The sequence below is a fragment of the Aythya marila genome, assembly GCF_965140915.1.
Source record: "Aythya marila genome assembly, chromosome: 23".
NCBI classification, from domain to species: domain Eukaryota; kingdom Metazoa; phylum Chordata; class Aves; order Anseriformes; family Anatidae; genus Aythya; species Aythya marila.
Genome location: NC_139064.1, coordinates 852712 through 878805, shown reverse-complemented (window position 1 = coordinate 878805; position 26094 = coordinate 852712). Strand labels below are relative to the sequence as shown.

The 26094-nt window shown below is 55.2% G+C and overlaps 1 protein-coding gene across 4 annotated transcripts in view; it reads right to left on the bottom strand.

The window, feature by feature from the left end:
• DSCAML1 (DS cell adhesion molecule like 1) overlaps positions 1–26094 on the bottom strand; it is a 95156-nt gene that overhangs the window by 31858 nt on the left and 37204 nt on the right. The window contains exon 1 of one of the 4 annotated variants that reach the window (XM_082777845.1): positions 2830–2968. The exons of the other annotated variants lie outside the window; for them this stretch is intronic. Within the exon in view, the coding sequence (XP_082633971.1) occupies positions 2830–2848 (19 nt within the window). The 5' untranslated portion in view covers positions 2849–2968. Of the gene's footprint in view, positions 1–2829; positions 2969–26094 lie in introns of those variants that run through there. 4 annotated transcript variants of the gene reach the window in all.

Here is a 26094-nt window from a genome sequence, read left to right as displayed (position 1 = left end):
CTTCCACATCCAGCTGCCTGTAGTGGCCATGAAACCTCAGCGTCAGTCCCAAGGGCCTTCCAATTTCAAGAGAAAAATTACAGTCGATGCAGGTTACCAGTTACTGCTCCATCCAATATAGATTTATAAAAACAATGGGGTCAGGGCTTCAGGATAGAGCACATTTTATAGTTCATAAGACTAATGAGATAACTTCCCCTCAGTACTCTGGGGCCAATATTTCCTTACGCAGTCTATTTTAACTGCGGGAGAATCAATAGGTGCCAGCGTTTATGAATTGGCCATACTTGGAGCATATGCAACCCAAGGCATCCTGGACAAATTCAATAAATGTTTGGTGCTATTTCTGGCCACGTTTAAAGTGACAAATGCCTCCCTGGGGGACAGCCACAGAGAGGGAAGCCCCAAAGTACAAAGCCTGTGGTTTTCCCCGGCTGCTGTGGCCGCTCTCCCCGTGCGCCGTTTGCCCAGCACGGGACTCGAGCGGGGAGAAGCAGCCTGGGCTCACCAAACCCAGCCAGGAGGGACCCCTGGTATTATGGCAAGGGGCTGCTCCAGCAGCCAAACTGATGGCTCTGGGAGGCAGCGGGGCCATGGCCACGCACCACGGGTCCCTTTCATCCCGGCTGCCTGACCCCAGGTTCGGCGCCACAGCAAATGCCTGGAGCAGAGAGCGCCTGGATTAGGCGCGAAGATTAAAGATCCATCCATCCATCCCAGAGATGTTAAATAGGAGCCGCGACTCAAGCCCAATGCAAATTTAATAAGAGCTGCACGATATCTGACAGATTTATTTACATGTTTCCCTGCACACGGGATCCCAGGGGACGTGTAAGGCAGTCACAGGCTCCCCAGCCCTTTCAAAGGAAACACATTTCTCCTACACAGCCATGCAAAGCTGAGCGGCGCAGAGCAGCCGAGCACCCAGCAGAACATTTCCACCTTGAAGTTCCGTGGGCATCTGTAAAATAACCGACTCCAGCTGAGTAAGTGGGTCACGCTTTGTACCAAAGGGCTCCCTGGCTTCTTTCTCCTCCTCCTCAATCCAGGAGGAACGGGGCTTCGCTGCAACAAGAAAACCCTGCCCTAGAAACACTGCCGTCTCGGGGAAGCTGCGGTACCTGCGCCTGCAGCACCTTGGCCATGCCATGTCCTGGGGCCGGCAGCAGGGTGGTGGCACTTTTTGGGAAAGGTTTCCTGATGGAAAAGTCCAGCCCTGTGGCAGGGGCCGTGAGCCCTGCCCATCCTGCTGGCTGGTGCCGGGTAGCAGCGTGGTGCTCAGAGCAGCACCGCGGTGCCAGCGGGCTGCGGGCACGCAGGAGCCGGAGCGCATCGTGGCACCAAGCACCAGCCTCCTTCACGAAGCTCCCAAAAATAAAAACCCAGCAGGCTGGATTGCATCACTGCCTCATCCAGATGCGGTGCGTGCGGTGGAGGCTTTGGCAGGACCCTCCCCCTGCAGACCTAAATATCACCCATCCCTTCCCACGCCTGCTCCCAGGCTCCATCCTCCCCCCCCCCAGTGCCGGAGCAGCGGCGGCGGCAGAAGCGCTGAATCACGGCAGTGGCTGTGGGGCACGGCAGGGAACTGCACCCCAAAACCACCCCCCCCCCCCTTTCACCAGGGCTGCTGAGCCGGAGAGGGGAGATCCACAAAGGAGGGATGAAAGTTGGGGAGTCATGACAGGCTTTCCGCCTCCCCTCCTTAATCTCCTTTATAAGCACGGCTCTATCTCCTCCCGTTACAGGATTAACACCCATCTCTCATTCTCCTCTTGCAACAAGATTTTATTTCTAATTACGCTGTAATAAAACTGGGCGCGCTCCCAGGGTTTCTTCCAAATGACTTGTAGACACTCGGCGAGATTGGATCCTACTTGGGCCCATTGTCAGCGCGTCTGCCTGACATTCATTAGACATGCATGAGGGAGATGTTTTAAGAATGGAATTGCATTTAAATGGGTTTCCTGAGAGGAAGAGATGAAACAAAAAAAAAAAAAAAAAAAAGCACGGGGAGAGAGAGAGAGAGAGAGAGAGAGGGAGAGAAGAAAAAAGCAGGAGCAGTTGAGAAGCGGATGTAATTGTCACCTCCCTGTCACGCAGCTGCCAGGCAGCCCCAGCGCCGCGTCCTTGTGCCCACGCACCCCCGGGCGCAGGCGGGGGTGAGCCCAGTGCCCGCGCACCCGGGGCCAAGATACGGGGCCGGGGCTGCCCTCTGGGGGCTAAATCCCCTGAGAAATCCCACCCCGTGCACTCCAGAGCTGAAGTTCAGCGGCAGATAATTTTCTGGTGCATTAACTCTTAATGCTTTACAGAATTACCTGCAGAAGCCCAGCCTGCAGGGGACAGGGGAATAAACCCAGAAGGGAACGCCGTGCTTTCCCCCAGCTTCATGCCAGGCTCTGACCTCCAGATTTATGGCCGGGGCAGAGCCGGGCGAGCGGTGGTGCGTGAACACCCTCTGCAAACACCAGCTGGAAAGAGGAGGCACGCACAGCCTCCAGCTGGCAGAAGACATTTATCACCTCCTGCACGGGTACCCCACGGTGCCCGCGCCCTCGTCCTGCAGCAGCGGCACCGTGGGCACCCTCTGCCGGCACCTCGGAGCACCCAGCCCCTCCACTCCCTGCCGACCAAGGTTCGGGGCAGAGTTTTGGGATACCCCAAACGTGGGGTGTGGGAGGCAGCCGGCAGCAGCTCCCCCAGCCTGGTGGCAGCAGGCACCACGGGAACTGCACGCCTGGAGCTGGCACCGCTGCCCCAGCCCACCGCGGCCAGCACTAATGACGGCCACCAGCTGCTCGGATGCAATCTGCACAAATTAATCACCCGCAGCATGGCGAATCATCTCAGGCGAGGCAGAGGAAGTTAATCTGTGCGTGGACACCCGGATCGGGGGGAGCAGGAGCCGGTGAATAAATTACTCAGGTCACGAGGAAGCTGCCAGGTGAGAATCACTTTGTTAGAGCTCCCCCACCCAGTGGCCCTGGTCTCCCTGCCACAAATCACCTATTATTTCCCGAAATCCTACAGGCCAAACAGCAATCAGCATCTACGTCACTTTATTAGTGCAGTGGGTTCGCTTCCTGTGCTCCTCTCTCTTTGGGCAACGACGGCACACGGAGAAGTTTCGGTTTTGTGCACGGGGAGCCTTTTAAAATGGCAAAGCTGCAAACACGACCCTGGAAGATGCTTAAGGAAATCGTCTGCAGAAATGTTAATTTCATTTAACACGAGGCAATGAAAAATGGTGCTGCCACTTTAATGTTTCATGCATATATTACTTCCAGTGCTCAGTTGCCTCAGACATTTTCCTGCTCCAGTTTATCTGCTGGCAGTGTGCGGCCGTCGTGGATCTAACGAGCTGCTATCTGGATGCAACTTCCCAGATACGGGCTTAGCAGTCAGCAAACTTGGGAAAACAGATGTTAAGAAAGATCTCTTTCTATTAACTCCCTTGGAAGCAGCGTATCCTGCAGGGCTGGTAGGAGTTATTAAATCAAGAGTAATTATTTACCAAAGGGCCAGTCTTGGAACTCGTTTTCGTAGGAGTCAATCCAGAATTCTGCTGCCTACAAAAGGGGATCCACGGGGGTGTAAAGGAGGGCAGAACTCGCCCCCATGGGTTTTAGGATGCTGATGAGTTTGTTGTGGAAGTGTGGCTGCTAAAATAGGAGCTGGATATGGGCAGTGAAACCGAGAGCATTTGGGGCTGGTTGTAGTGGTTGTGGAAGTTATTTCGGAAAGGAAACAGCCGCGCTAAACCAAAGGAGCAGAGAGAAATCCCCGGGAGGGCACGGGGGGCTCAGGCACAGCAGCCGGCGCTGTCGAGGAACGAGGAGGAATCCAGCTCCCGAGGTGGTCCGGAGACGCCTAATGCCGGCAGAAAATTACCCAACGGGATGAAGAGCATTACAAAATGAATAGGAGGGGACTCGAGATTTCCATGGCTAATCCTGTTAACGAGACAATTTCTTATCAAACTCATTATGTGGCAGAAAGCGGAGGGGAAGGGCGGCCGGGGAGCAGGGGGCCGGGGAGGAAAAGCAGCGCTGAGCCAAAGGGCAACCCCTGGGGGGGCACCGGGGGCACGGGGAGGTGAGCGGCCCCCCCAGCCCGGCACGCCATGGCTCCGCGGCACCGGCGTCACTTCAGCAAAAATTGTATTTTCATTTCCAAGGACAGCTAAATATTACTAGAATGACATTTACCGCAAAATAGTGCCGTCTGCTTTCAGATATATTACGAGTCCTCTCCCAGCGCTCAGCTGCAGTGGGTAGAGATTATGGCAGGCATAAAAAAAAATAAAAATCCATAGAGATAACACTCATTGCAAAAAATGATTTTTCTAGTGTAATTTTTTTTAACCTCCTATTACGAGGAGCCTCTTTCTCCGGGAGGAAGAGAAATGAAAGGCTTCAGCCCACGACGTGCACCCGTGTCGGCACTGGCAGGGGGAGGCAGCGGGGGCTCCTGCGTGGCCGGGGGCTCCCCGGAGGGGCTGGGGAGCTCGGCCCCCCCTGCCCACTGCTCCGCCGACAGCTTCCTCCCCTTCAGCTCTGCGAGAGCAGAGCAGAGCAGCCTGCCATGGCAAACTGCCACCGCCGACCGGGCTCCCCTGTTCCCCAAACCTCGCAGCCCCCCCGGGCATGTTCCCCACCAGCCCCCCCGTTTTTGCCCCCGAGAGTCGCCGGGGCTTTGCTGGAACTTTGCGTGCAGCGTCGATTTCTTCTTCTTCTTCTTCCTTTTTTTTTTTTTTTTTTTAATTTGCTATTTAAAAAATCATGGAACTAGTCAAATTTCATGCTAATGAGAAGAGAATCTGGATCGAGGACTGTGCAAAAATTTGCATCTCAAAGAGGAAAACAGGAAGTCGCTAAGAAAGGAAAATCCACCGCCGAGGTATCGTTTATGGCCATAATTAGGCTAATGCTGCCTCTGCCTCTGTCAGCTCATTTTCATCAGCCCCAGGGTGACGGGGGACAACGGAGAGCCCTTTGCAGAGGGGACTTCAGCCCCTGCCCACCTGGAGCCCTCTCCATCACCACTGGCCCAGCACGTGCTGGGCTGCCTCCCTCTGTGTGCACCAGCGTGTTCCCAGGCTCTTAAATAAATAAAGGAGGAAAATATTGCAAAATCCGGTGCCAGGTCAGTGCTGACCCCCTCAATCACACAGAGGAGGTTGCTGAGGTGCCCTGGAGCTGCTCCGTGCAGGGCTGGGCACCCTCTGTGAAGGACACGTGTGACCTCGGGAGCTCCTGCACGGCCCCCAGCCCCCCCAGCACAAGGTGCCTTGGCACAAAGGGACAAAAACCACAGCCCTGGCCACCCCCGGGCAGAGCCCGTCTGCCACCAGCCCACCCTGCCTGCCATCAGCTGCCAACAGAAAGCTGCAGCACAGAGCCAGCGGTGATTTTCCCCCAATTTGTAGGTTTTTTTTTTTCATCAAATTTGCCCTGATTTTTTAATTGGGTTTTGTTGCTGTTGTAGACGTTGCTATACAAACAGTTTTGAATAGCTCTAACCAAGGTATTTGCGCACAAAAATCCATCATGATTGCAGAGAATGACAGAAATGTAAAACGCCTAATGAAAACAATGGGCAAAACAACAGGTACCTCGGTCCTTTCCAATCCATCGACAGCCTCGGGTTATTAAAAATAAAGGAGGGAAAAAATCCTAACATTTGCAATCAAATTGGGAGAAATCTTAAAAAGACAAATACCTGCATAGGAGGAAATTTGTTCCCCCCACTGAAGTCTGCAGGAGTTTCGCCATGATTATAATACGAGTCAGGCTGCTGGATAACACCGGAATTATTTTCCCCACTTACATTGTCAAATGATCATTTTGCCCTGCAGTGAAATCTCAATAATTATAACGCCGAACCATGAAAGAACAAAGAAATAAAAAAACTGCGTGTTTTTTTTTTCTTTTTTTTCTTTTTTGTTTTCTGAGGATGGGGGGGTATAGCTGCAATCACGGGGCTGAGTGCAATCTTCCTCTCATTATCTTACTTAGGGCCATGCAGCAGCGGCGAGATGTCCGCGTCGGCTGAGCGAGGAGCAGCAGAGCCCGGAGCACCCCGAGAGCGAGGCCAGATGGAGGGGCTGTGCTGCAGGATGTGCCCACCGTGCTGGGATCCCTCCCCATAAATCCTGTGGGTTTAGGGCCACTTGGGAGCAGCGGGGTCCCAGCACGGCTCAGCCCCGGCCCCTTCCCAGTGGGAGCCCCGCCGGGACATCCCGCAAACCCGCAGCACCCCGCGCACCCAGCTGCACTGCCAGCTCCTAGCGGAGAAAAACCAAGGGGAAATAAAAGAGAAAAAAGGGAACAGAAAAGGGGGGGCGGGGGGGATAAGGAACGGGAACAAGAAAAACAAGACGACAGAACGCTTGCTCCACAGCCCTCGGCTAAATTACAAACCGGTTTACTGAGGTGGAAAGCTGCAGTGAGCTGAGGAGGAATATGTGGAAACCATCTGCAGATTTAAAAATAATCTATTTTACGATCACCCTCGAACATATTCTATTGCAGAAACCAAATAGGATTTGTTGTTGTTGTTTTTGTGCAAACTGTTAGGGAAAAATTACTAGAAACATGCAGGGGGTTTTGCCTTCTTGAGTACTGAGAGTCTAAATATGCCCTTCCTTATGTTGAGAATAGTAACAGTCATCTTAAAATTAACTTGGTCTGCATCAGAGCTTAAAACAGTTGCAATTCAGAGCCTGCAAAAAGCAGGACAAACCTGCGCTGGGATATCTCGCGCTTCGAGCTGACAGATGTCTTCCTACATACAGTAAATATAGGTCGGCTTTTCCTACCCGGAGAACTGTGTATCTTAATTAACCAGGCCACTAGCAGCATATGTAATGATTTTTTGCAGCTTGCTAAGTAAACCTTGCCTTGGTGAGAGGCAGGAAACACAAAACGCGCGTGTGAACGGAGCCGTCTCCCCCTGACCTCACCTCCAGCCCCAGCCCCAGCGGCTCCAGCGAGCCTGGCGGTGCAGCTCCAGCCGTTATTGCACGCTACAAAATCTGCCTAACAAGACAAAACGGGCGCAGAGGCACGCGTCCTGCTCCGAGCGGAGCGCAGCCCATGGTCTCGCCAGCCGTCAGCCCCGACCCCGAGTTGCCAGCCACCCCCAGAGCTCGGCTTTGCGAACGGCAGCCAGAGGGGGTCATTAAGCTTTGCAGACTACAACCTCACTCCGCGTTGTAAGCCACTTCTGGATTAAATTATCTCCAGGCTCGGAGAGCCAGAAACAAATGAGCTAATGAAATTCATGCTGCATTATGATGAGGGCTTGCCAAAGCAGCTGCAGGCGGGCGCTGAAGTCGGGGCGGTGGGCGCAAGGACGGCGAGCGGTGCACCCCCACCAGTGCAAGCCCTGCTGTCTGCAGGCACTGGGTGTCCCACGAGGGCACCAGCGAAGGCAGATGCCTTGCCACGGCCTCCTCCAGCAGGTCTCTGTGGATGCAGACCAGGCCATCCACCTCGGTCCTGTGCCACCTCCAAGCACCATCGGGGCTGTGCGGTGATGGCACCGTCCCCCCGCCTCGGAGGCGCCTGCATTTGGGTTGTGACAAAGGTCAGAGCTGAAACCTCACGTGTGCTCGTCCCGATTCAAAGCACGCCAGCATCCCTTGGGATGAAAGGTGCCACAAAGCATGAGGGTGAGGAGCAGATGAGCGTGCCAGGGAAGGTGAATGCAGCGCTCGGTTGCCTCTCGCTAGCACAAGTCTGTCGTCATCTCGGGCATCTGCAGCAGCATCCTCCCACTCTGTTTACGTGCATAAGCAGGGCTCTCACTCGGAGATGCTTGCCATGCTTCTCACAGGGACAGACAGAACCTGAGAGGGGGAGCAGGGGAGGAAGTTTTGCAGCAAAACTCAGCCCTCCCCTTCAGGAGCAGCCAGGAGGAGAGCCATGTGCATGAGATGCAGCAAGAGGGAGGAAAATGGGACCGACCTATGGAGCCCAAGGGGAGCAGCTGCTTGGCAAAGCCCAAAATGTTTATGCTGGGGATGCTCTGACTTCACAGAAAATGGAGTGAGAAGTTTCCTAGGACTTGCACAGGGAAGCGTGGAGGCCAGGGAGCTCTCACTACAAAATGGAAATGTGCAAGAGCCCTGCAAATTGCTGCATTGTACGGGGCTGAAATGAAGCCTGCTAAAGCCAAGACCACCTTTTGATCTGACGAGGAAAGCCAAAAGCCTCTAACGTGCAGGATTAAAGTCGAATGACCCTGTGCTGCTGCTGTGCCACTGTCCCATGTGTCCAAGCACAGACACAGGCCAGCGTGGCGCATCCCCCTCCATCCTTTCCTACTGCTCAACAGGGGGAAAAAACAAGCAAAGTCAACTCGAACAAAGCGCAGAACTTCCTCCCTGCTCATTAGCACTGGAAAAGCAGCAGAAAAAAAAATCCCCAGGACATAACATCCTCTTTGCCTGTGAAGTCTGAATGGCTCGGAGAGCAGTTACATTTATTCTTTGCATTCCCCCTTGCACAAAGAGTCGGTGCGCATATTTTTTATTAAGAAAGCACGGATGCGAGCCCATACCAATGAGCATGCTCCCAAAACACTTAGCCTGAGTGCTGGATCTGCAAAATCCAGAGCTTGGGCAGGCAGATGTCTGCAGATCAGTGCCCTCCCCCAGGCACCAGCACGGGCAGACCCCATCTTCCCATGCCACAGGCGGCACGCAGTCACCCTGCCCGGCTTGTGCCATGCTCCAGATCCTTTTTGCTCTGTCCCCACCTCTGGAAGCGGCGTGTCCCCCTGTCCTGCCTTTCCCACCTGCCTGAGGCCATGGGTGCTCATCGCAGGGCGAGGAGAGGCATCGGCTGTGTGTGCCTCCCCTCTGCTCCCTGAGCCCCGCGGCTCACTGTTGGTAATGAGCCTGCGGATCGAAGTGCTTGGCACGGGTGAATTGAGCCATCTCTTTTGAAGGGGAAGAGAAGGGAGAAATGTCTTCACGGCCACAAAACCGCCTGTGGTTTGCCACGAGCCCTCCTCCGTTCACCCACGTTTTAGGGTTGGAAAGGTTCAGAGAGCAGCCGGGGAGCTGTGAGCATTCAGCAGGGGAAGCAACACGCTGGCTGCACCCGTGCTGCTCCCTGCCGCAGAGATAAGGCACAAATTAAATAAAGAAGCAGCGGTTCCCTACGCGGGGACTCCAGCGAGAGCAGTGTGGCTGGGAGGAGGAGCCCTGCTCCTGCACGGCGTACGATCAGCCACATCTTATCAATAATTATTAAGACAAGGCAAATGTGTGTTGACCTAGTTACAAGTCCAAGAGCAAAAGCAGCGGCGGGGGCCCTCTTAAATCCCCTGCAGCTCGCCCAGCTGGCCGGCCCGCCCGGCCAAACAACGCCCGGGTGCATCTGGCAGAGCTCGTGCAGGGCTTTGGCACCTGGACCATAAATTACAGCCACGCTGAGAGCACCAGCCTGACCCAAGGTGCTCACTCCGTGGCACTGAGCAGGAGCAGAGGGGCTGGGCACACAAACCAGGGCGGCACGAGTAAGTCCCACCCGAGCCGTAATCCCGCTGAAGAGATCTCTTTCCCGGTGAACAAGGCTGAGAGCGCAGTACCAAGGCCAGCTGATTACTGTCATTGTCAGCATATTTAGCGCTTGTCACAAGGCAGCAGCTTCCACGGAGAAGCACACTCAGCGCTGCCCTGCCTCCTTCAGCAGGGCAACAAGCACCGCGGCGCTCGAGGGCCGCTTACCCCTCTCGGCACGTGGGGACCCTCTTCTCCGAGCACTGCCAGCATCGCCCGCTGGGGACGGCTCCTGCCCAGGCCCCAGGAGGAGGGAGATTGAGAAATGGGGAGCAGCAGGGTGCCAGGGCTCACTGTGCGCCTGGATTTTGCCTCCCCAGGACTCAGCCTGTGTTGGTAAGTGGCCAAATGCCTGCCTGGTCTCAGCCCAGTGCTGCTGCACCAAGCACCTGGAGATCCAACCCTTGGAAATCCTCGCTGGCAAATTTTGCCAGGTAGCAGACTTGCAGCAAGCAGTGACGGGGGCAGGACAGCTGGAGGTGAGGTAACAGTTTGTGCTTCCAGGATGTTGGGGAAACACCGCAGACAGCTCCAAGCGGGATCACAGGAATGACTCAGGGCTGGAGGCGTTACTCAGATCCCGGGGTATGCAGCACGGTCGCCTGAGTCCATCTGCGAGGGGTGACTTGGTCACCGCACGGGCCCGGGACACCAAGAGATGTCCAGCGCCTTCCCTCCAGCCTCACGGCTGCACCCTGGGCCTGAAGCTGAAGTTAGGCAAATCCAACCTTGAAATAAGATGCAATTTCCTAGCAACAAGTAATGAAATGCTGGGGCAGCTTACCGGGAGGGCTAGCGGATTCTGCATGGAGTCTTTAAATGAGCTGGGGTTTTTAGATGCTGTGCTTCCATCTGCCTTCTGAGCACCCCGGGCAGGAGGGCAGGGCGGCCAGCACCTCCACGAGATGTGGGAATCCGGCTGTGGGACTCTGCTCCCTCGCTCAGGATGCCACCAGCCCTTTGGGGCAGATCAGAAGGGTGCCGGGGTGATGCTCACCCCCCAGCCGTGCCAGCTCGGAGCATCCCTCGGGGCAAGGGATGGGAGGACAGCGCAGCTGCTGTCACCGCTGGCCCAGGGGGACACCTCCTCGGCCGCTGGCTTCCTGCCCGAGGCTCCCTCCTGCTCTGCATGGTTCAGCGCTGCCTCTACAGCATTTCCCATGCCAGAAGAGCCCGAGGCCTCAGCACTGACCTCAGCAGCTGTGGCTGCCCTTGCCCGCGCCGGCTGCCACGGGAAAGGGGGCACCAAAGCCAGGGAGCCACCGCAGCCGCGATGACCCAGGAGCACAGAGATGCCAAGGGACCTCGTGTCCTGCTCCACAGGCCACAGACAGCGGGACACACAGCCCTAAAGGCCTCGGTGAGAGGCCACCCCCAAACAAGACCCCTGCTGCCCACCTCGCTTCCCCCAGCCCCTGCCCAGGTCCTGCTGCCCCTGCGGCGCTGCAGCCAGACGCAGCATCCAAAAAGCCTGTCAGAAGTGTTGGCATACAAATTATTCATCTCTTTCAGCTGCTATTCAAGCCTAGCTGGCCACCGTCCCCAGCAGCTGCTGCCTCGTATACGTGCCTCCAAAGCCCTTCTGCGGGGATGGGCAAAGGGCAGCGCTTCCATTTGGGGAGCACAGGGGAGGAAGTGCAGCAGTGCTGTAAAGCCGTGCACAGAGGCTCCTAATCCGAAAGCAGCAAGGGTTTTGATGTGAGCCGGGTTTGCACAGCCAGCAGAGCAGAGAGCTGTGCCTGTACCGGGCAGGGCGAGCAGGGTTTTGCTGCACAAAGCTGCGCTCGCTGCTCCGAGCTCTCCCAGAAGGGCGCGGGTTGGCGATGCTCCTCCCCGCCACGCTGTAACGGCTGCACGAGCGGAGCCAATACCCAGCCGATTCACAAACATTTTATTCATAAAAACACTGCAAAGTTCATGCGCATTCACTAATTACTCAACCTGCTGCTCCGCCAGGTGAATAATGAGGGGAAAAATAATCAGCGATGTGCTCAGAACCAAACCAAGAGATGCGCCGGCTGCGTTACTGCAGCGCTCTGCTTTGCACACAGCCTCTCGGAGCAGACGTGTCCCCGACAGCCGTGCTGCTGGTGTGTCCAAAAGCACCATGCACCACAGAGCAGCCCGTATTCAGCTGGTGCCCAGTGCCGGGCAGTGCCTGAAGCCCCAACCTGCAGCCCGTGGGGCGAGAGCTGTTAGCAGCGGGGTGCTGCCCACAGCACGGTGTGCTGGCCCCTGTTGGACACGGGTGGCTGGCACAGGATGGGTCACAGCAGAGGAAGGTGCCCTGCTGCCTGCTCGAGCCTGCACCCCGAGCATTCCTGTCCCAGCCTCATGGCACAGGCACAGGGCAGCTCCACAGAAAGCAGTGAGGAGCCCTCGCCTCCTCAGTGAGCCCAGCCAGTCCTTGCTCTCCACAGCACTGCTAATTACCACGGCGTTTCCAGAGGGTGAGAATAATTAAAGCACCTAGCCTCTCCCCTTGGCGGGCTGTGTGGGGAAAGGGAACCAGGAGGGTGACATCCTGACTTCCCCAACCTCTTCGCACCCCTGAGGAGCCAGCCCCAGACCCCATCGGGTGTCACCTCCTCGGCCCCTGGTGGTCCCCACGTGTGTCCTGGCACCCAGGAGGGGTCTGCGCCTCCAGCAGAGCTGGAACCAAGCAGCAGTGCCTCCGTGGAGGGGAACGGGAGCACTCGTCTGGAGCGCCACCTCCCCTGCACGCAGCATAATCACATATAGGTGAGGTGAGGAAGGAAACAAAAGCCAGCAATAAATCACTACCCTGCTGCTACCCGAGGAGATATAATTAAGTTTATGCCTAGAGTGGCTTTGCTGACGGCAGTCCTGGAATGAGATAAACATAACGCATGAGGTTAGGCTGTAATAATACAAGTGCAGATTGGCAGGTGATACGTTTGCTTAGCCGTGGCCCTCAATTAGTTAGCTGCAATTTTCACACGTGAGCAACAGGGGAGAGAGCCAGCAGGTTTCCAAAGAGCCGCGCGCCCACAGAGGCAGAGCCGGGACACGTCCACGAGGGGCTCTGCCCGCTCCTGGCAGGGGTGGCCGGCCACCCACCGCCACCCACGGGCACCGGGCTGCCCCTGCTTCAGCCCGGGCTTAGCTGTAAGCACATGAAATGTCCACTGAGCCCCAGGGGGGTATTTGCAGGCTCAGCTCCTTGCTCTGCAGGCCCGGAGCGGGGATGCTGAGCATCCCTCGGTGCTTTGGGAGAAAATTTCCCAGTGCTTTCCAAATGTTCTCCTTCCTTCTCTTACAAGAAAAAAAAAAAAAAAAAAAACAAACTACCACGTATTACTTTTCAGTTAGTTATATAAAAGAGCTTTTTTTTTTTTTTTTTTTTTTTTTTTAGCATGCAATAACTGAAGATGATCCCAAAACAAGAATGAATTTTCAAAGTGGCCAAGTCTCAAAATATTATTTAGTTCTCCTCATTTTTTATCTGAGACAGCCTCCTTCCACCTTCCCTGTGCTGCTTGGAAGTTTGCAGGCGGCGCTTTGATGAAGGCACTTCTGCAGAGTTACACAACTCGGTGGGGGCAAGAATTACACCAAAAAACCATCCCTGGCCCTGCCTGCACCCAGATTCCATTTCTGGCCATTGGAGATGTGTGGCCACGCCAGGAGGTGCTGGGCACAGCCCAGACCCAGTGGGACCAGAAGGGGACGGTGCCCAGGGACGGATCCTGATGCACGAGGGCTGTGCCATGGTCCATGTCCAGCCCCAGCCCTGCTCCTGCCCCTCTGGACGCGCACGGCCCCGCTGGGATGCGAGCGCCCAGCTGCCATCTGGGCAGATAACCGGATTTTTTACATGCGTGCACGAGAGAGGGGGTGGGGGAAAGGCTGGGGAGAAAGCAGGCTGCAAAATGAATTCAGCATCAATTATTCTAAAATATGCGTGTTAATATGGGAAGGGCTCCACGGCTGCATCCATCTCCACTTCTGTTAATTTCGAGCATCAAAATGTGACCTGGGAGGATGACAGCATCTCACGTCTCAGTTACACAAACACGAGCCTGGGAAAGGGGGTATATTAAAAAGGGAGACAATGCTGCATATTAAAATGCCACAGATGGAGCTTTCCGCAGCCCTTGCAGTCTGCCTCAGAGATTATTGCTGGGCCATATTGTATTAAAAATGGGGGGTGGGTGTGTTATTTATTTAATTTTTAAACAAATTCCATCTCCTACTCACGCCGGATGGATAAAGTGAGCTCTTGAGCTCCAGCCAGCTTTTCCAGCAAACCCACATGAAAAATGCATTTTCATTAATACAAACTGTTTGCAGTAGGTAAATTAATTCTGGAAATGGTTTTCATACATGGCAAATTATACGTTCAGTGGAAACACTAGACGACACTCTACAGTCATAATAAAAGCCCTGTGTCTCCTTTAATGAATCGGGATTGCCAGGTAAAAGGAGCCCGCTCCAACAATTAAACAAACAAACAAGTAAATAGCAGGGCAGAAACCCGCCTGTGCCAGCAGTGCCGGGGCTGCCGGGCTCCTGCAGGCACCACGAGCACCAGCCCCATGGGGACAGGCAGGGAAAGGCGCTGGGGAAGCCGGGACGGAGCTGGGCAGGGTTTGGCATGGCCAGAGGAGCAGGATGCGACCCCGAGGTCTCGGGGAGCAGGAGGGGAAGGAGGAGCCGTGCCCTGTCCTGGTGCCAGCACCATGCAATGGGAAGGGACGTTCAGGACAGGGTGAGGAGCACGGCACAGCCTGCAGGGACAGGACCGAGCCTGGACCTGAGGTCTTCTGCCCCAAGTTCCCGTTTTGTTCCCCGATCTGCTGATGTCTCCTTTAACAGCCCCGCTTCCGAGTGCCTGCTAACGGCAAGGGAAGCGATATATAATTGATGAAATCACGACGTGCTCCAGCCCCAGCCCCTGCTCCAAGACATCTGTTCCGCACGTAGCCTCGCTCAGGTGCTGTCACAGCGCATTTACCGCAGCCGGGCAGCGACCGGCCACGTCTGCTGGCACCCGCATGCCCACGATGCTGCACCTCTCGGAAGGCATCACCGGGATCTGTGCACCTCTCTGCCTCCTCTGCCTGGAATTTCACACTTATTTCCTTAAGGCACCCCCAGCTGCCCATCCTGTGGTGCCAAAGCCTGCACTCAGCCGCCCGGCGATAAATTTTGGGGTGAAGACACCGCTCAGCTCTCCTTGCTGCTCCCTTCCAGCACCCCACCAAGTGTCCACCTTCTCTTGGGCACTGCAGACACCAGGGCCAAGCCTTGGAGGAACCGGGAGAGCGGAGCAAGCATCGATCCCCTCGCTTGCCATGGGGAACTTTGGGAGCCACCGAAGGAGGGGGCAGCGTTTCCTAACAGCCTGACGCATCAGCAAACAAAGCCTGGTAAAGGATCTTTTAGTCACCTCTTAATTACATATTCCGGGTACATTACGGAAGGAGAAATGCATCTCAGGTCACCGCCTGTCACCATGACAAAGGCCTGTGATGAGTTCTGTATTCAAAATATTTGCACTAATTATCAGCACAGCTCCCCTTTGAAAGCGCTGGGAGGGAAGTGGCGTCTCACCCTGGGGAATCAGCTCGGAGGCTGCACGGGTTTTGCTGCACCACAGATAAATATACTCGTGCGCCTGTGTATTTTTACCAACGTGCCCGCGTATGTATCCATGGAGAAAAACCTATAAATGCCTAACACACGGCTTGTGGGGCTGGGGAGTGGGAGCGGCAGGAGGGGGGCTGCTTCCCACCAGCGGCAGGCAGCGGTGGCAGGGTGCTGGGTTTCCACAGAGGGCTGCAGATGCCCCAAACCCCGCAGTGGCTGCTGCAGCCAGGGGAAGCGAGCGCCTGGGCACGCAGCAGCCTGGGGCTGGACATGAAAATGCTGCATGCAAACTCAGACTGACCTTTAATTAGTGCGTAAGTAGGCAAAAGGAAAAAACAAAGCCAAAGCAACCCAAACCATCAAACCACTTCCCCGGGCACCTTTTTCTTAGGCCCAGCAGGAGTCCTGGTGTCCTCAGGCCAGTGATGCTCGGCCAGGACCCAGGGGTGCCACCGCTGCCCCAGCCCTGCCACCGACCCCGGTGGCACTGCCCCAGGACCCACAAGCTCCACGTTCCTCCTGGTCACAGGCCACAATCGGAGGAGCAGAGCAAAGTGACACCTCGGGGACACCTTGGGGACACCTTGCGGACACTGGTCCTCAACCGGGTTGCACCTTGGTGCCAGCCCCGGGGGACTCCGAATGCACCCGAGGCAAGCAGGGCGCACGCCGTGAGTTGCCCCTTTTCTCAGCGAGCATTTAATCTGACTGGACAGGAGCAAAACCATGTAGATATAAATGGGGCAAGGAGAAAATAGCATGCTTCAGGTTCCTCGGGAACGCATATGGGAACGGGAGACTTATTAATAAATTCTTCTTTGTTCTGCATTGTCTGTGATAAATAGCCACACTCAGCATCAATAACGGCAAACATCCTTGGGAAAGAGAGACACGCAGAAACCCATCACACTGCTGAAAGCAGAGAATGGATTCAATTTCAGGTTTGAAGGCAAATTTCACAGTCCTAAACAAAATTATCTGAGGGGGCTGCTGCGGCCACATGCGTAATAAATGTAAGGTTATGGCTGCTAAACCAGGAGAACGTCTCCCAAGAGTTGCAATACCTTAAGCCGAAGGACAAGGAAGAATAGCCCCATTCAGGATGATGCTCTTGGAAAAATAACATTTATGTTTCCAAATAAAAAATGTTTTTATTAAGGGAACACAACACTTCTGGAATTTTACGGCCCCAGAGATTACTCAAACTCCCACCCCTTCGCTGGCATCCAGAAGTAAATTTCCATGAGATTTAAACACTGCTGAGGCCTCAGTAATTTGGGGGTAGGAGGGAAGAGAGAGCAGCAGCAAGAGACGCTCCTAATGGTGCAGACATGAAAAATGCATCTTTATTTTTTGATGATTGCATTAGATTTTTTATCGCCGCGATGAAAAACGAGCGGCTCCCTCCGCCTCGCTCACTGCCTGGGGACCGGAGCCCTCTCCGCGGGCAGCCCGCGGGGTCTTGGAGGAGCCCCCGCTGCGGGACAGCAGCGAGCTGGGTACGTGCCCGTGCTCAGGGCATGCAGCAAAGGGTGCTTGCAGGTGGGCTGCTGGCAAGGCAATAAAATAATGGGGAGGAAGGGCCGGGGTGCCGGGATGGCTTTCTGCAGATACCACCCGGATAGGAGCAGAAGGGGAAAGCTTTCCTCCTGCCTCGTGGCTGTGGGGCACGCACACTGGGGGCTGGGGGCCACATGGAACAAATCAGCTCCTCCCCACACCATTAAAAGCTCGGCGCTGCTGCAAACTCCCCGTGGGCGACTCGAGGTCTCAAGACCTCTGGTGCAGAGGCGGATGGGTCCTGCTGGAGTTTAACCTGCCTGAAAGGCACGAGTGTTACAGGAAGCAATCCACGCGACAGCCTTGCATCAGGGCATCCCCTGTTTTCTTCCTTGTTAATCCTCTGCTCTGCAACCACTTTTTCTCATGCTTTACCTTGGAGCGCCGTAAGTTTGAAAGGATAAAGTGCATTAAGAGTTTTAACGCCGAGGAAGATATCAGCCTGACACTTTAATAACACTAATGCTCTGGAATTTGCAGAATTATCACTGTAATGCATATCTCAACAACAGTCCCTGCAGCGTGATTAGTACGAGCTTGAACACCTCCCTGAACACCGTGGGCTCTGCTGGTGCTCAGGGTGAAGAGCTCAGCCCCTTACAAGGTGCCCCAGACAGGCACCGATTTTCCAGAGCCACGCGCAGAGCCCCCCTGGGGATGTCCCCTTCCCCATCTCTGCACACTGCCAGGCACTTCTGAGCCCCACTTCTCTGTTCTGCATCCTGCAGAATCATTCCCAAGTCACTGCTGACACATCCCACAGCTCAATTTAATGTTCCTCAAGTGACTTGGTCCTTTGCCTGTGTCAAGCCTGAAATCCATCCCAGGTCAGGGCACGTCAGTCAGCAAAGACCAGATGCAAACGTCTCCTGGTGTCTCTGCCCCCAGACACCAGCGAAGCTCCATCACCAAAAGCCTGCTGAAGCCCCTGGTCCTGCTTCCTCAGAGGAATTGTTAAGGCTCTGCATTTTCTGCCCCCCCCTTTTCTTATGCCTGAGTGAAATAAAACCCTAAAGGCACTAAACGCATCAATCAAATTCAATGCAAAAATGTAGATTTGCTCAAAAATTATACACCCACAAATCTATAAAAATATAGCCAAAATCCAGCGAAAGCCAAGGCTTTTTGGAAAGTTAAGACAGTGATGGAAGGGAAGAAATTGCTTCTTTTCTGCCTGTGAAACACGCACAGGCTGCTTGGGAAGGCTGATGGCGATGGGCACCAGGGTGCTCCTCTGGCTTCCAGCCCCTGTGCACATAACTCACACGCTGGGACCGGGCTTAACGAGCTGCAATTTGAAAGCCAAGTTAAGCCAAGGCTAAAAAGGAGCTTAAGCTTCACATGCAAAGTCAAATGCAAAAGTAAATAAGTGGCAGGAAGCCCGAGGAGTAAATGAGAGCGTTACATCTTGTGTCTAATGAGTGACACCAGGTAACGCTGGCAAATTGCTCACCTAGAGACAGCGGCACCGAATTGCTGATGGATGAACAAGCTCTTTTTTTTTCCCCCTTCATCAGCACACATCACAGGCAATGATAGAGCATGTTTCTCTGATGGTGCTGGAGATTGTCACAATCGTTTTCTAAATCCAGTTCAGCTAGTAATATTTTCATGGAAAAAAAAAAAAAAAAAAAAAAGCAAGAACAAGCAGCACTAAGTCAAATCCTCCACCGGTGTAAGCTGGAAAAGCTCCCCAAGGGCCAGCTAAAATCAGCTGTGTGCCTCTCACCCTGGGCTGCTCGGAAACACGATCCTACTGAAAATAATCAACGAGTGCGAGGCAGGGGGAACGCGTGCTTGATGCGGTGCCAGTGGGCGATATGAAAAGCACCGAAGTAGCTTAGGGAGAAAGACACCTTAATGCACCAGAACAAGCCCGTCGTGGCAGATCTTTAAGCCAGCGTTACATAAAAGACCTGCAACACTTCCCCGGCACTTCCCCAAAACCCGGGGCCGTGCGCACGAGGCCCCGGCGCTGCCAGCGGTGCCGTGCCCGGCTGCGGCGTGCCGTCACGTGGGGAAGCCTCACGGCTGGGCTGCGATGCGTAAAGGGATTTACAGATGTAAAGCCACATCTCGATAACGCTTGGAACAAATCCCTGACATTCTTCACACAGCTCTGCACTAACAGGTTAGGCTCTACCAGAGTGGAAACGCCGCGGCTCCCCGCTATCTCGGCGCTTCCACTCCCGTTAACCCTTTGGAGACTTCTCCGCTCCGAGGCGAGGTGCGGTGGGGTCTCAGCACCGGGACTCTCCCCGCCAACAATTAAGCTCCGGTCGGGACTAGCCATTTGCATGCAGTTCATTTGTGATGCAGAAAAGCTTGAACCTGTCATTACTGCTTGGCATCAGTACGGCGCTGTGAAAAGGCACCGCTCGGAACATGCGCACAGCGCTGCACCCTATTTTCTTTAATCTAGGCTAAAATGACAATGAGAGAAAGCAGGAGAGAAGACGAGGGGAAGGGGAAGAGCATCTTTTCCACAAACAAGAGTTCGGGTCTCTAACAAGCCAGGCGCAAGTGTTCTGCTCAGCTCTCTGAAGGTTTGTACATGGATGACCAGGGCCCTTTGCTGGCGATCCCTCCCAGCACACAGACACCCCGGCATTTTGCTGATGATACCGCTGGATGTCTGCATTTTGGAAGCACAGGACTGCTGCCTGCACCCAGCCTCTCCAGCATCCAGCACCCGACACAAGGAGCAGAGCTCCAGGAATCCCAGCATGGACAGATGTGGGCTAACCCGAACACCCAAAGATCAGCTGAAGCCCTGCAGCAGGAGGTTTAACAGCTCTGCAAAAATGCGTGCCGTTACCAACCCTCACTCTGCAGCATCTCCCTAGCATGGCAGCATCCAATTGCCTCGTGCTAATAATTTGACCCCTGTGACTGCTTGGGGCAAGGCACGAAGAGGTCTCCCCTGGGCCAGCTGGGAGCTGGAAGCCCCTGGGCCACACAGAGCGCGGTGCTGGCAGCACAGCCCTGGCTGTCACCGTACCTGTGAGCAGTGGCCCCCAGCCCAGCCCAGCCCAGGGATGCTCAGGTGATTTAGGAGCCCGGCTCCACCACGATTCGTAGCCGGCAGGGAACCAAACTCCCTTGTTACCTTTCAAATGAGTGGAGCTACACATGAATATTAAACACCACCTCGTTTCAGTCCCAGGAAAAAAAAAAAAGAAAAAAAAACAGTCTTTGAGAATCCCTCATTAAGATGCGCTGGGCGAGTTGCACAGGGAGCCCAAGAGCCAATTAAGCGGGGCTGTAACAATCCTAAAATGAAGCTGCATGCGTAGATCAGATCCAAGATGCTTGCAGAGCTGGAACGGGCATGCTCCCCATAGTGCCTGAGCCGCTGCCCTGCTCCAGACCCTTGCCCTTTCCATCCTGGATGGGCTGCAGCAAGAAGCAGCCACCCAGGAGCTGCTCAGCCCCCCCAGCACAGGAGGGACCCCAAAACCAAACCCCAAACCCCTCCAGCCCCTCTCCTCCCCGCTCTGCCACCAGGGAGAGGCGCGAGGATCAGCTGCCTGCAGTGGGAGAGGGTGCAGAGCTTCGGCAAAGTTTATTTGCTGACTTTCAAATGCCATTATTTCCACGCTGGATCGCAGGTAATGCGATCAGACAAGCCCGACGTTTCTCATGACTTTGGGAGGACTCTATTTTCATTCTGCAGCTCAGCCTCGTCCCACTGGCCTCTGATCCGCCCCCTCCCCGCCGACGCAAGCTGCCCCCGCTTCCAAATCAATTTCTATATTTCAGATACAAAGGTTGTTTTCCTTGAAAAATGAAGCTGCCCTTCACAGACATAATAAAGAGATCAATACCAGTTACATCAAGTTTCCCAGTCAGATCAGGGAGCTGGTTGTGCTTCCAGCACCGCCGTGCACCGGCGTGGCCGTGCTGGTACCCTGCGTCCCGGAGGGTGCTGAGCCAGGAGCCCCGGTGCTGAGGGACCTCAGGGAGCTGCCATGCGCAGTCCTCTCCCCCTGCCAGCGATGGGAAACGGGAGAGAAAATTGTGGATATAATTTCTAATGCCTCATTAATTTGACAAATGCCGCCGTGTGCGTGCTCTCCATCAGCCCGTCACTGTCCCAGAAGCCGCTCTATCATCGGTCACTTCAGGTGGAAAATCCACCTGCGGAGCCCTGCTGGGTAAATCCATGATGGATTCACTGCCACCTGCTCCCCAGGGTGCTGCTCCCACCGTGCCAGCCCTGCCCCGTGTGTTGGGGGGCAGCACGGAGCCCCCAGGCCCCCCTGGTGGGCCGGAGAGCTCTGGGTACAGCTTCCCGGGGTGGGATGTGGGTAGAGAAGGAGCAGACAAACATCACAAATAGCTCTCAGAGAAAGCATTTGACCAAAGCTTTTGTGTAAAATCAATCCCACGGGAAATGCTTCTTCACCAAAATGGAGCTTTTGTGGAAATTTCTCATTTTGGTCACGAACTGAATTCAATTTTGTCTTCGCTTGAGAGAAAGTTTCCTTCTCCCCATCTCCTCCTTCCTACAAACCCCTCACTTTCCTGCTGGGAAAGCATTACCATGGAGAGGGGGAGCAGCACCCCGAGCGGGCAGACCCTGCCCAGCACACCCCTCTTCTGCCTCTCCTCTCGTTAGCTCTCGCCCGAGTGATGTTTTGGCAGGAGCAGGTGACAAGACCTGGACCACAGAGCTAATAACGTGCGGTGCTGCCTGGTTCCCGAAGGAACAATTTGAGAAAACCTCACAGCCCCCAGGACAGCAGCTCCTGATGGGAAGAGGGAACCCCGCCACCATGGGAGAGGTGAGACGGAGCCCTCCCACCTTCCCCCAGTGCTGCACCAAAAGCAAAAGGTTTTGTGCCCTCTGGCACCCAAGGTTTGGGTCATTAATAGGGCAAAAGCAGCAGGTCGGAGATGTGTGTGTGCAGGGCAGCATTAGGACAACCCTGCTCACTGCGCATTAAATAACTCTTGCAGGGCACAAGTGACACAGCAGCACAGAGCGACCAGGGGACAATAAATAAATCCCTGGTTATAAATCCTGGCACTGGGCTGGACGATGAGGCGGCCCTGGCTGGCTCAGACCGTGCACAGCCCAGGAGAGCAGCTCGTGCTCGGGTCCTGCCCTGCGCCCACAACCTCCCAGCCCTGACCATGGTCCCCAGAGATGTCTGATTACTTTGAGTGCTGCTTCAGGAGCTTCTCCGTGTACCTCTCGGGGCAGCTTCAGTGCCAACAAGGAGCAAGGATCCCCCCAGGGTCCACGGCAAAGTGCCTGGTGCTGCTCCCCAAGGCACAGAGCATCCCTCAGGCACTGCCTCTCGCCTGGCCACACGGGGCTGAGGGACAAAACCCAGGGCAGGAACAGTCTCGTGGCTTTGGCCAACACACTTATCCAAAGGATTTTCAGGAGAGGGGAATATTAAGAAGACGGGGATGAATAAAAGGTATCCCTGATTTACCTTGTTACACATCAGCTCTGCCTGCTTGAGCTGTTATTTCCTGCAAATATATTGCACTGTGGGATGCCTGCGATATTTTATAAAGTTAATAACTTTTTTTTAATTGGATGAGTTTATAGAATCGTGTGAGCAATTAACAATAATTACGTTTAAGACACTTAAATTCCAGGATGCACCACAAACACTGGAATATTAAGCTATAAAAACCCTCGATTGTACATTCAAATTACATTAAGGGTCTGTTGGAAGGAATATGCTCTCGGTTTCAAGAGCGCAGCTCTGTTCTGTTTATACAATGAGTTTCCATCAGGGATGTCAGCAGCAGCCCCCGGCCCCCGGAGCGGTTCAGTGCTGGGGCACCACACGGATGCTGAAGCTGCCCGGTGGCCACCAGGACCAGCGAGCCCAGGCACTGGGTGCTGGTGCTGCCTGCAGAACGACACCCAGAGCACCCCCAGGGTGCACCCATGGCTCTGTTGAGTCACCCAGCGCATCGCCTGCCCTTATCCAAACTTCTGGCACTTCAGGCATCTTTCCCATGCTCCTTAACACAAGTGACAGCCAAGAACCCCCACCCTGGTCATTTCGAGAGCTCCCGGTTTGAGGAATGGGGCTGGATCATCTCTTTTTTAGCTCTTTCATTCTGAAAGCACCAAGAGCTTGTTTGGACACCACAATGATGCCGGCAGGCTGCAGCCCCTGCAGCACCGAGGCAGCTCTCTGGGAGAGAACTGGGCCAGAGCTTATTTCATTTTAATCACCAGGTGCCAAACTAAATTATTGATGGAGGGTCTCAGTGACAGGTGAGGCATTTTATCAGTGCGTCTTTAATAATGCAGGAGTCATGATACTCCACGCTAAAATGTCAAGCAATTCTCAGGTTCCCCTCGCCGTGCTGAGGACCTGTCCCCATCCTGCCCCGTGCTGCCGCTGCCCAGCTGCTGCCTGCAGCCCCAGGGGAGCGCCCCCGGCACGCTCACGGTGCCCTCCCCACGGCACCTGCCCGGACCCCCTGTGCAGGAGGGGGCACGGCAAGAGGTACAGCAGCAGCAGCAGCATTAGAGGAATCAGGGGAGGCCAGAGCTTGGTGGTAGGGGTGAGAACTGCCCCCGAATGCAGTGAGGAGTGAGCAGGGTTGGAGCCAGGCTGCAGCAGCACCCCCCCGGAGCCGTGTGCCGCGCTCCATTCCCCGTGCAGCACGCTCAAACACACTGCTTACAGACCAGTTTAATACGTCCCAGCCACATAAAAGGACAATTTTAGAACCGTGAAGGCTTCAGGGCAGACGAACAATAGCAGCCTAATGTCTCCATTTTGAGCCGTGCACGCGCAGCTGGCGGGCCTCCGCCAGGGCCTCCGAGCAGCACCGCCGCTTCTCCATCACGCCGCTGCCGATCTGCAGGGAGCAGCGGTGCCACCCGTGCCGTGAAGGCCACCTCCTGCCCCACGAGGAGCACCACACGATGCCAGGAGGGTGCCAGGATCCCTGAGGGGTCCCCAGAGCTGCCAGGAGCAGCGGGGCCACCCCGTGCCCGGCTCACCGAGCGCACACGGTGGCCGCCAGCCCCTGGCTGGACCCGGCGCAGGGTGAGCTCCAGCCTTTGTATTCCGGCAGCGCAGCGTGACATTTATAGGGGGAAGTTTTATTCCTGCAGTAAATAACCTCTAATAGTGTAGGTCATTACACTAATTACAGAAGATAATTAATTTTCTAATTCTTGTTAGACCGCTGCATATTCCAAGAAGAGCGCAGTTCATTATTTTCCCATGCAATTATGACCTCCCTTCTCCTTCTCCCTGCCAGCCCCGCCTTCAGGATTTTAGCACTTTGTCAAGTTGTTTATCATGCAGCCATCGAGCTGTTGCGAAGCCGAGGCGGCGCACAGGCTCCTCTCTTCCTCCCACCCCATTTCAATGGGCAGGAAGAAGCACCAGGGCAGCACCACGCTGCTCACCACGGGGCTTCCCCTGCGCACGGGGACCGGCCACCGGAGCCCCTTTTGCAGCACAGGGGGTGCTCAGCCCCTGCTCCTGCTCTGCCAGCAGAGCACTGCGCTGCAGGAGCCAGCCCAGCTCCCTCCTGAGCTCACTCCCATGTCCCAGAGCCGTATGGGGTTTCCTGGTGCTGAGGACGGCACTTTGCCATCACCGGTAACAAAGCTCTCTGCTCAACCGCTCCGAAAACGTCCCCTCCAAGAGCCCGACCTGCTGGTGGCTGTTAACACGCAGCAGATTGATGGTGGCTCTCGTACAAAGCCCGGCCCTCCAGCACCAACATCTGCAGGATTTTATCCCACCACGGGGCTGGGCGTACGGGCAGCTCGAACCTCGCATGCAGATGTCAGGATAAAGACAACCTGGCACCAGCAGCTCGCACAATTTCTCTGTGCTCACCCTGTCCAGGACCATAAATCAGCACCATAAAGCACTGCACAGCACGAGATGAAGCACAACTCTCTCTCAGGAGGACCTGAGCACCCTGTCCCTTCGGGCTGGGGACTGCTGGGGGTCCCACACAGGAAGAAATCCCCCCCGTGCTGCAGGGAAAGCTGCCCAGGGTGGGAAGGCTGCGGCTGGGGGAGCGTGCGGGATGCTGGCTGCTCAGGGCTGGAGCCTGCCTTGGCTCTCCAGCCCCGCTGTAAATCTGGGTATCAGACAGGTTTTAGTGGTAATCAATTGTATTAACAAACACGTACCCGTTGACCAGATAAGTGGAATATTATGTTTTAAGGCCAGCTGCAATTAGCAGAGCAGATGGATGTGGACTGAGGCAGCAGCGAGTGCCTCTTCTCACCCGGCTCCTAACGGAGCCAGCCCCAAAGCCACACATTTGGGGGACCCGGCTCACCCAAATCCCCGCTGGGAGGAGTGCTGAAAGCAAGGGGCAAAGGAAGTTTTTGTCCCATGTGCAGGTTGCCTGGGGACTGCTACGGGATGAGCACAGCCCAAGACTTGGGGCGAGCATGGGAAAGGCCCGGCTACGCCAGGTGATGATGTGCACAGCCACCCTCCTATCGGAAAGAACGAGTTTGTAAAAGGCACGTAACCCCCCGATGCTTCAAGGCATCAGCTGAGCGCTAAGGAGGATTAGGAGGAAATATCTCCTGTGGAAAGCTTATTCCACATGAATTCCACTGAAGGGATCCTTTCATCTCCCCCCGGAGCATCTCTTCCCCCGGCCTGATGTGCCTTGGCACTCGCTGAGCTCCTGTAATATATTTGCAGGCGGCGATCCGCCAGCAGAGGTTGACAGCTGTCTCCGCTGCGATGCCGCCTCCGACTGACGGCGATGTGACAGGCGGCGTGTGACAGCCCCGCCGTGGGACCACGTCCCCGCGACACACGGGGTGCCTGGCTCCGGGGTGGAAAGTGGGTACTGGGCTGGCAAAGGGCTAGCATGGGCAACCCGGGGGATTTGGGGTTTATCGCGCAGGCAGCACCCTGAGAAAGGGTTAAAGCGAGTGTCATCTCCCTTCTCCTTTCTGTCTGAAAGGAGAGGCTCCGAGTGCATTAAAAACTGGGTTAAAAATGGCTCTGCTCTACCTATCTTATCTTCTTTGTACTAAAAGCCCTCAAAGAGTGGCAGGTTTTCACGCAGAATTTTCCCGTCTAATCCCCTTTTGTTAGCTCTGATACCGGCATTGCAATACAAACCTCGTCCATGCGATTTAGGAGGGATTACACGCCCTCAATCCTACAGCATGCGGGAGAGAAAAAAAAATGTTTCCTCAAATCAAATTTTACACAACTCCGTATTTGAAAATAATCAAAGCGCAAATCCCTGCTGCGGGGATTTCTTGGGGGGGAGGGGGGTGGCAGCAGGACCCGGAGCCCCCACCCTGGTGCCACCGCGTCCCCTGGCTCCCTGCCCGCCGTCCCCAGCTGGCCACACGCCCGCTG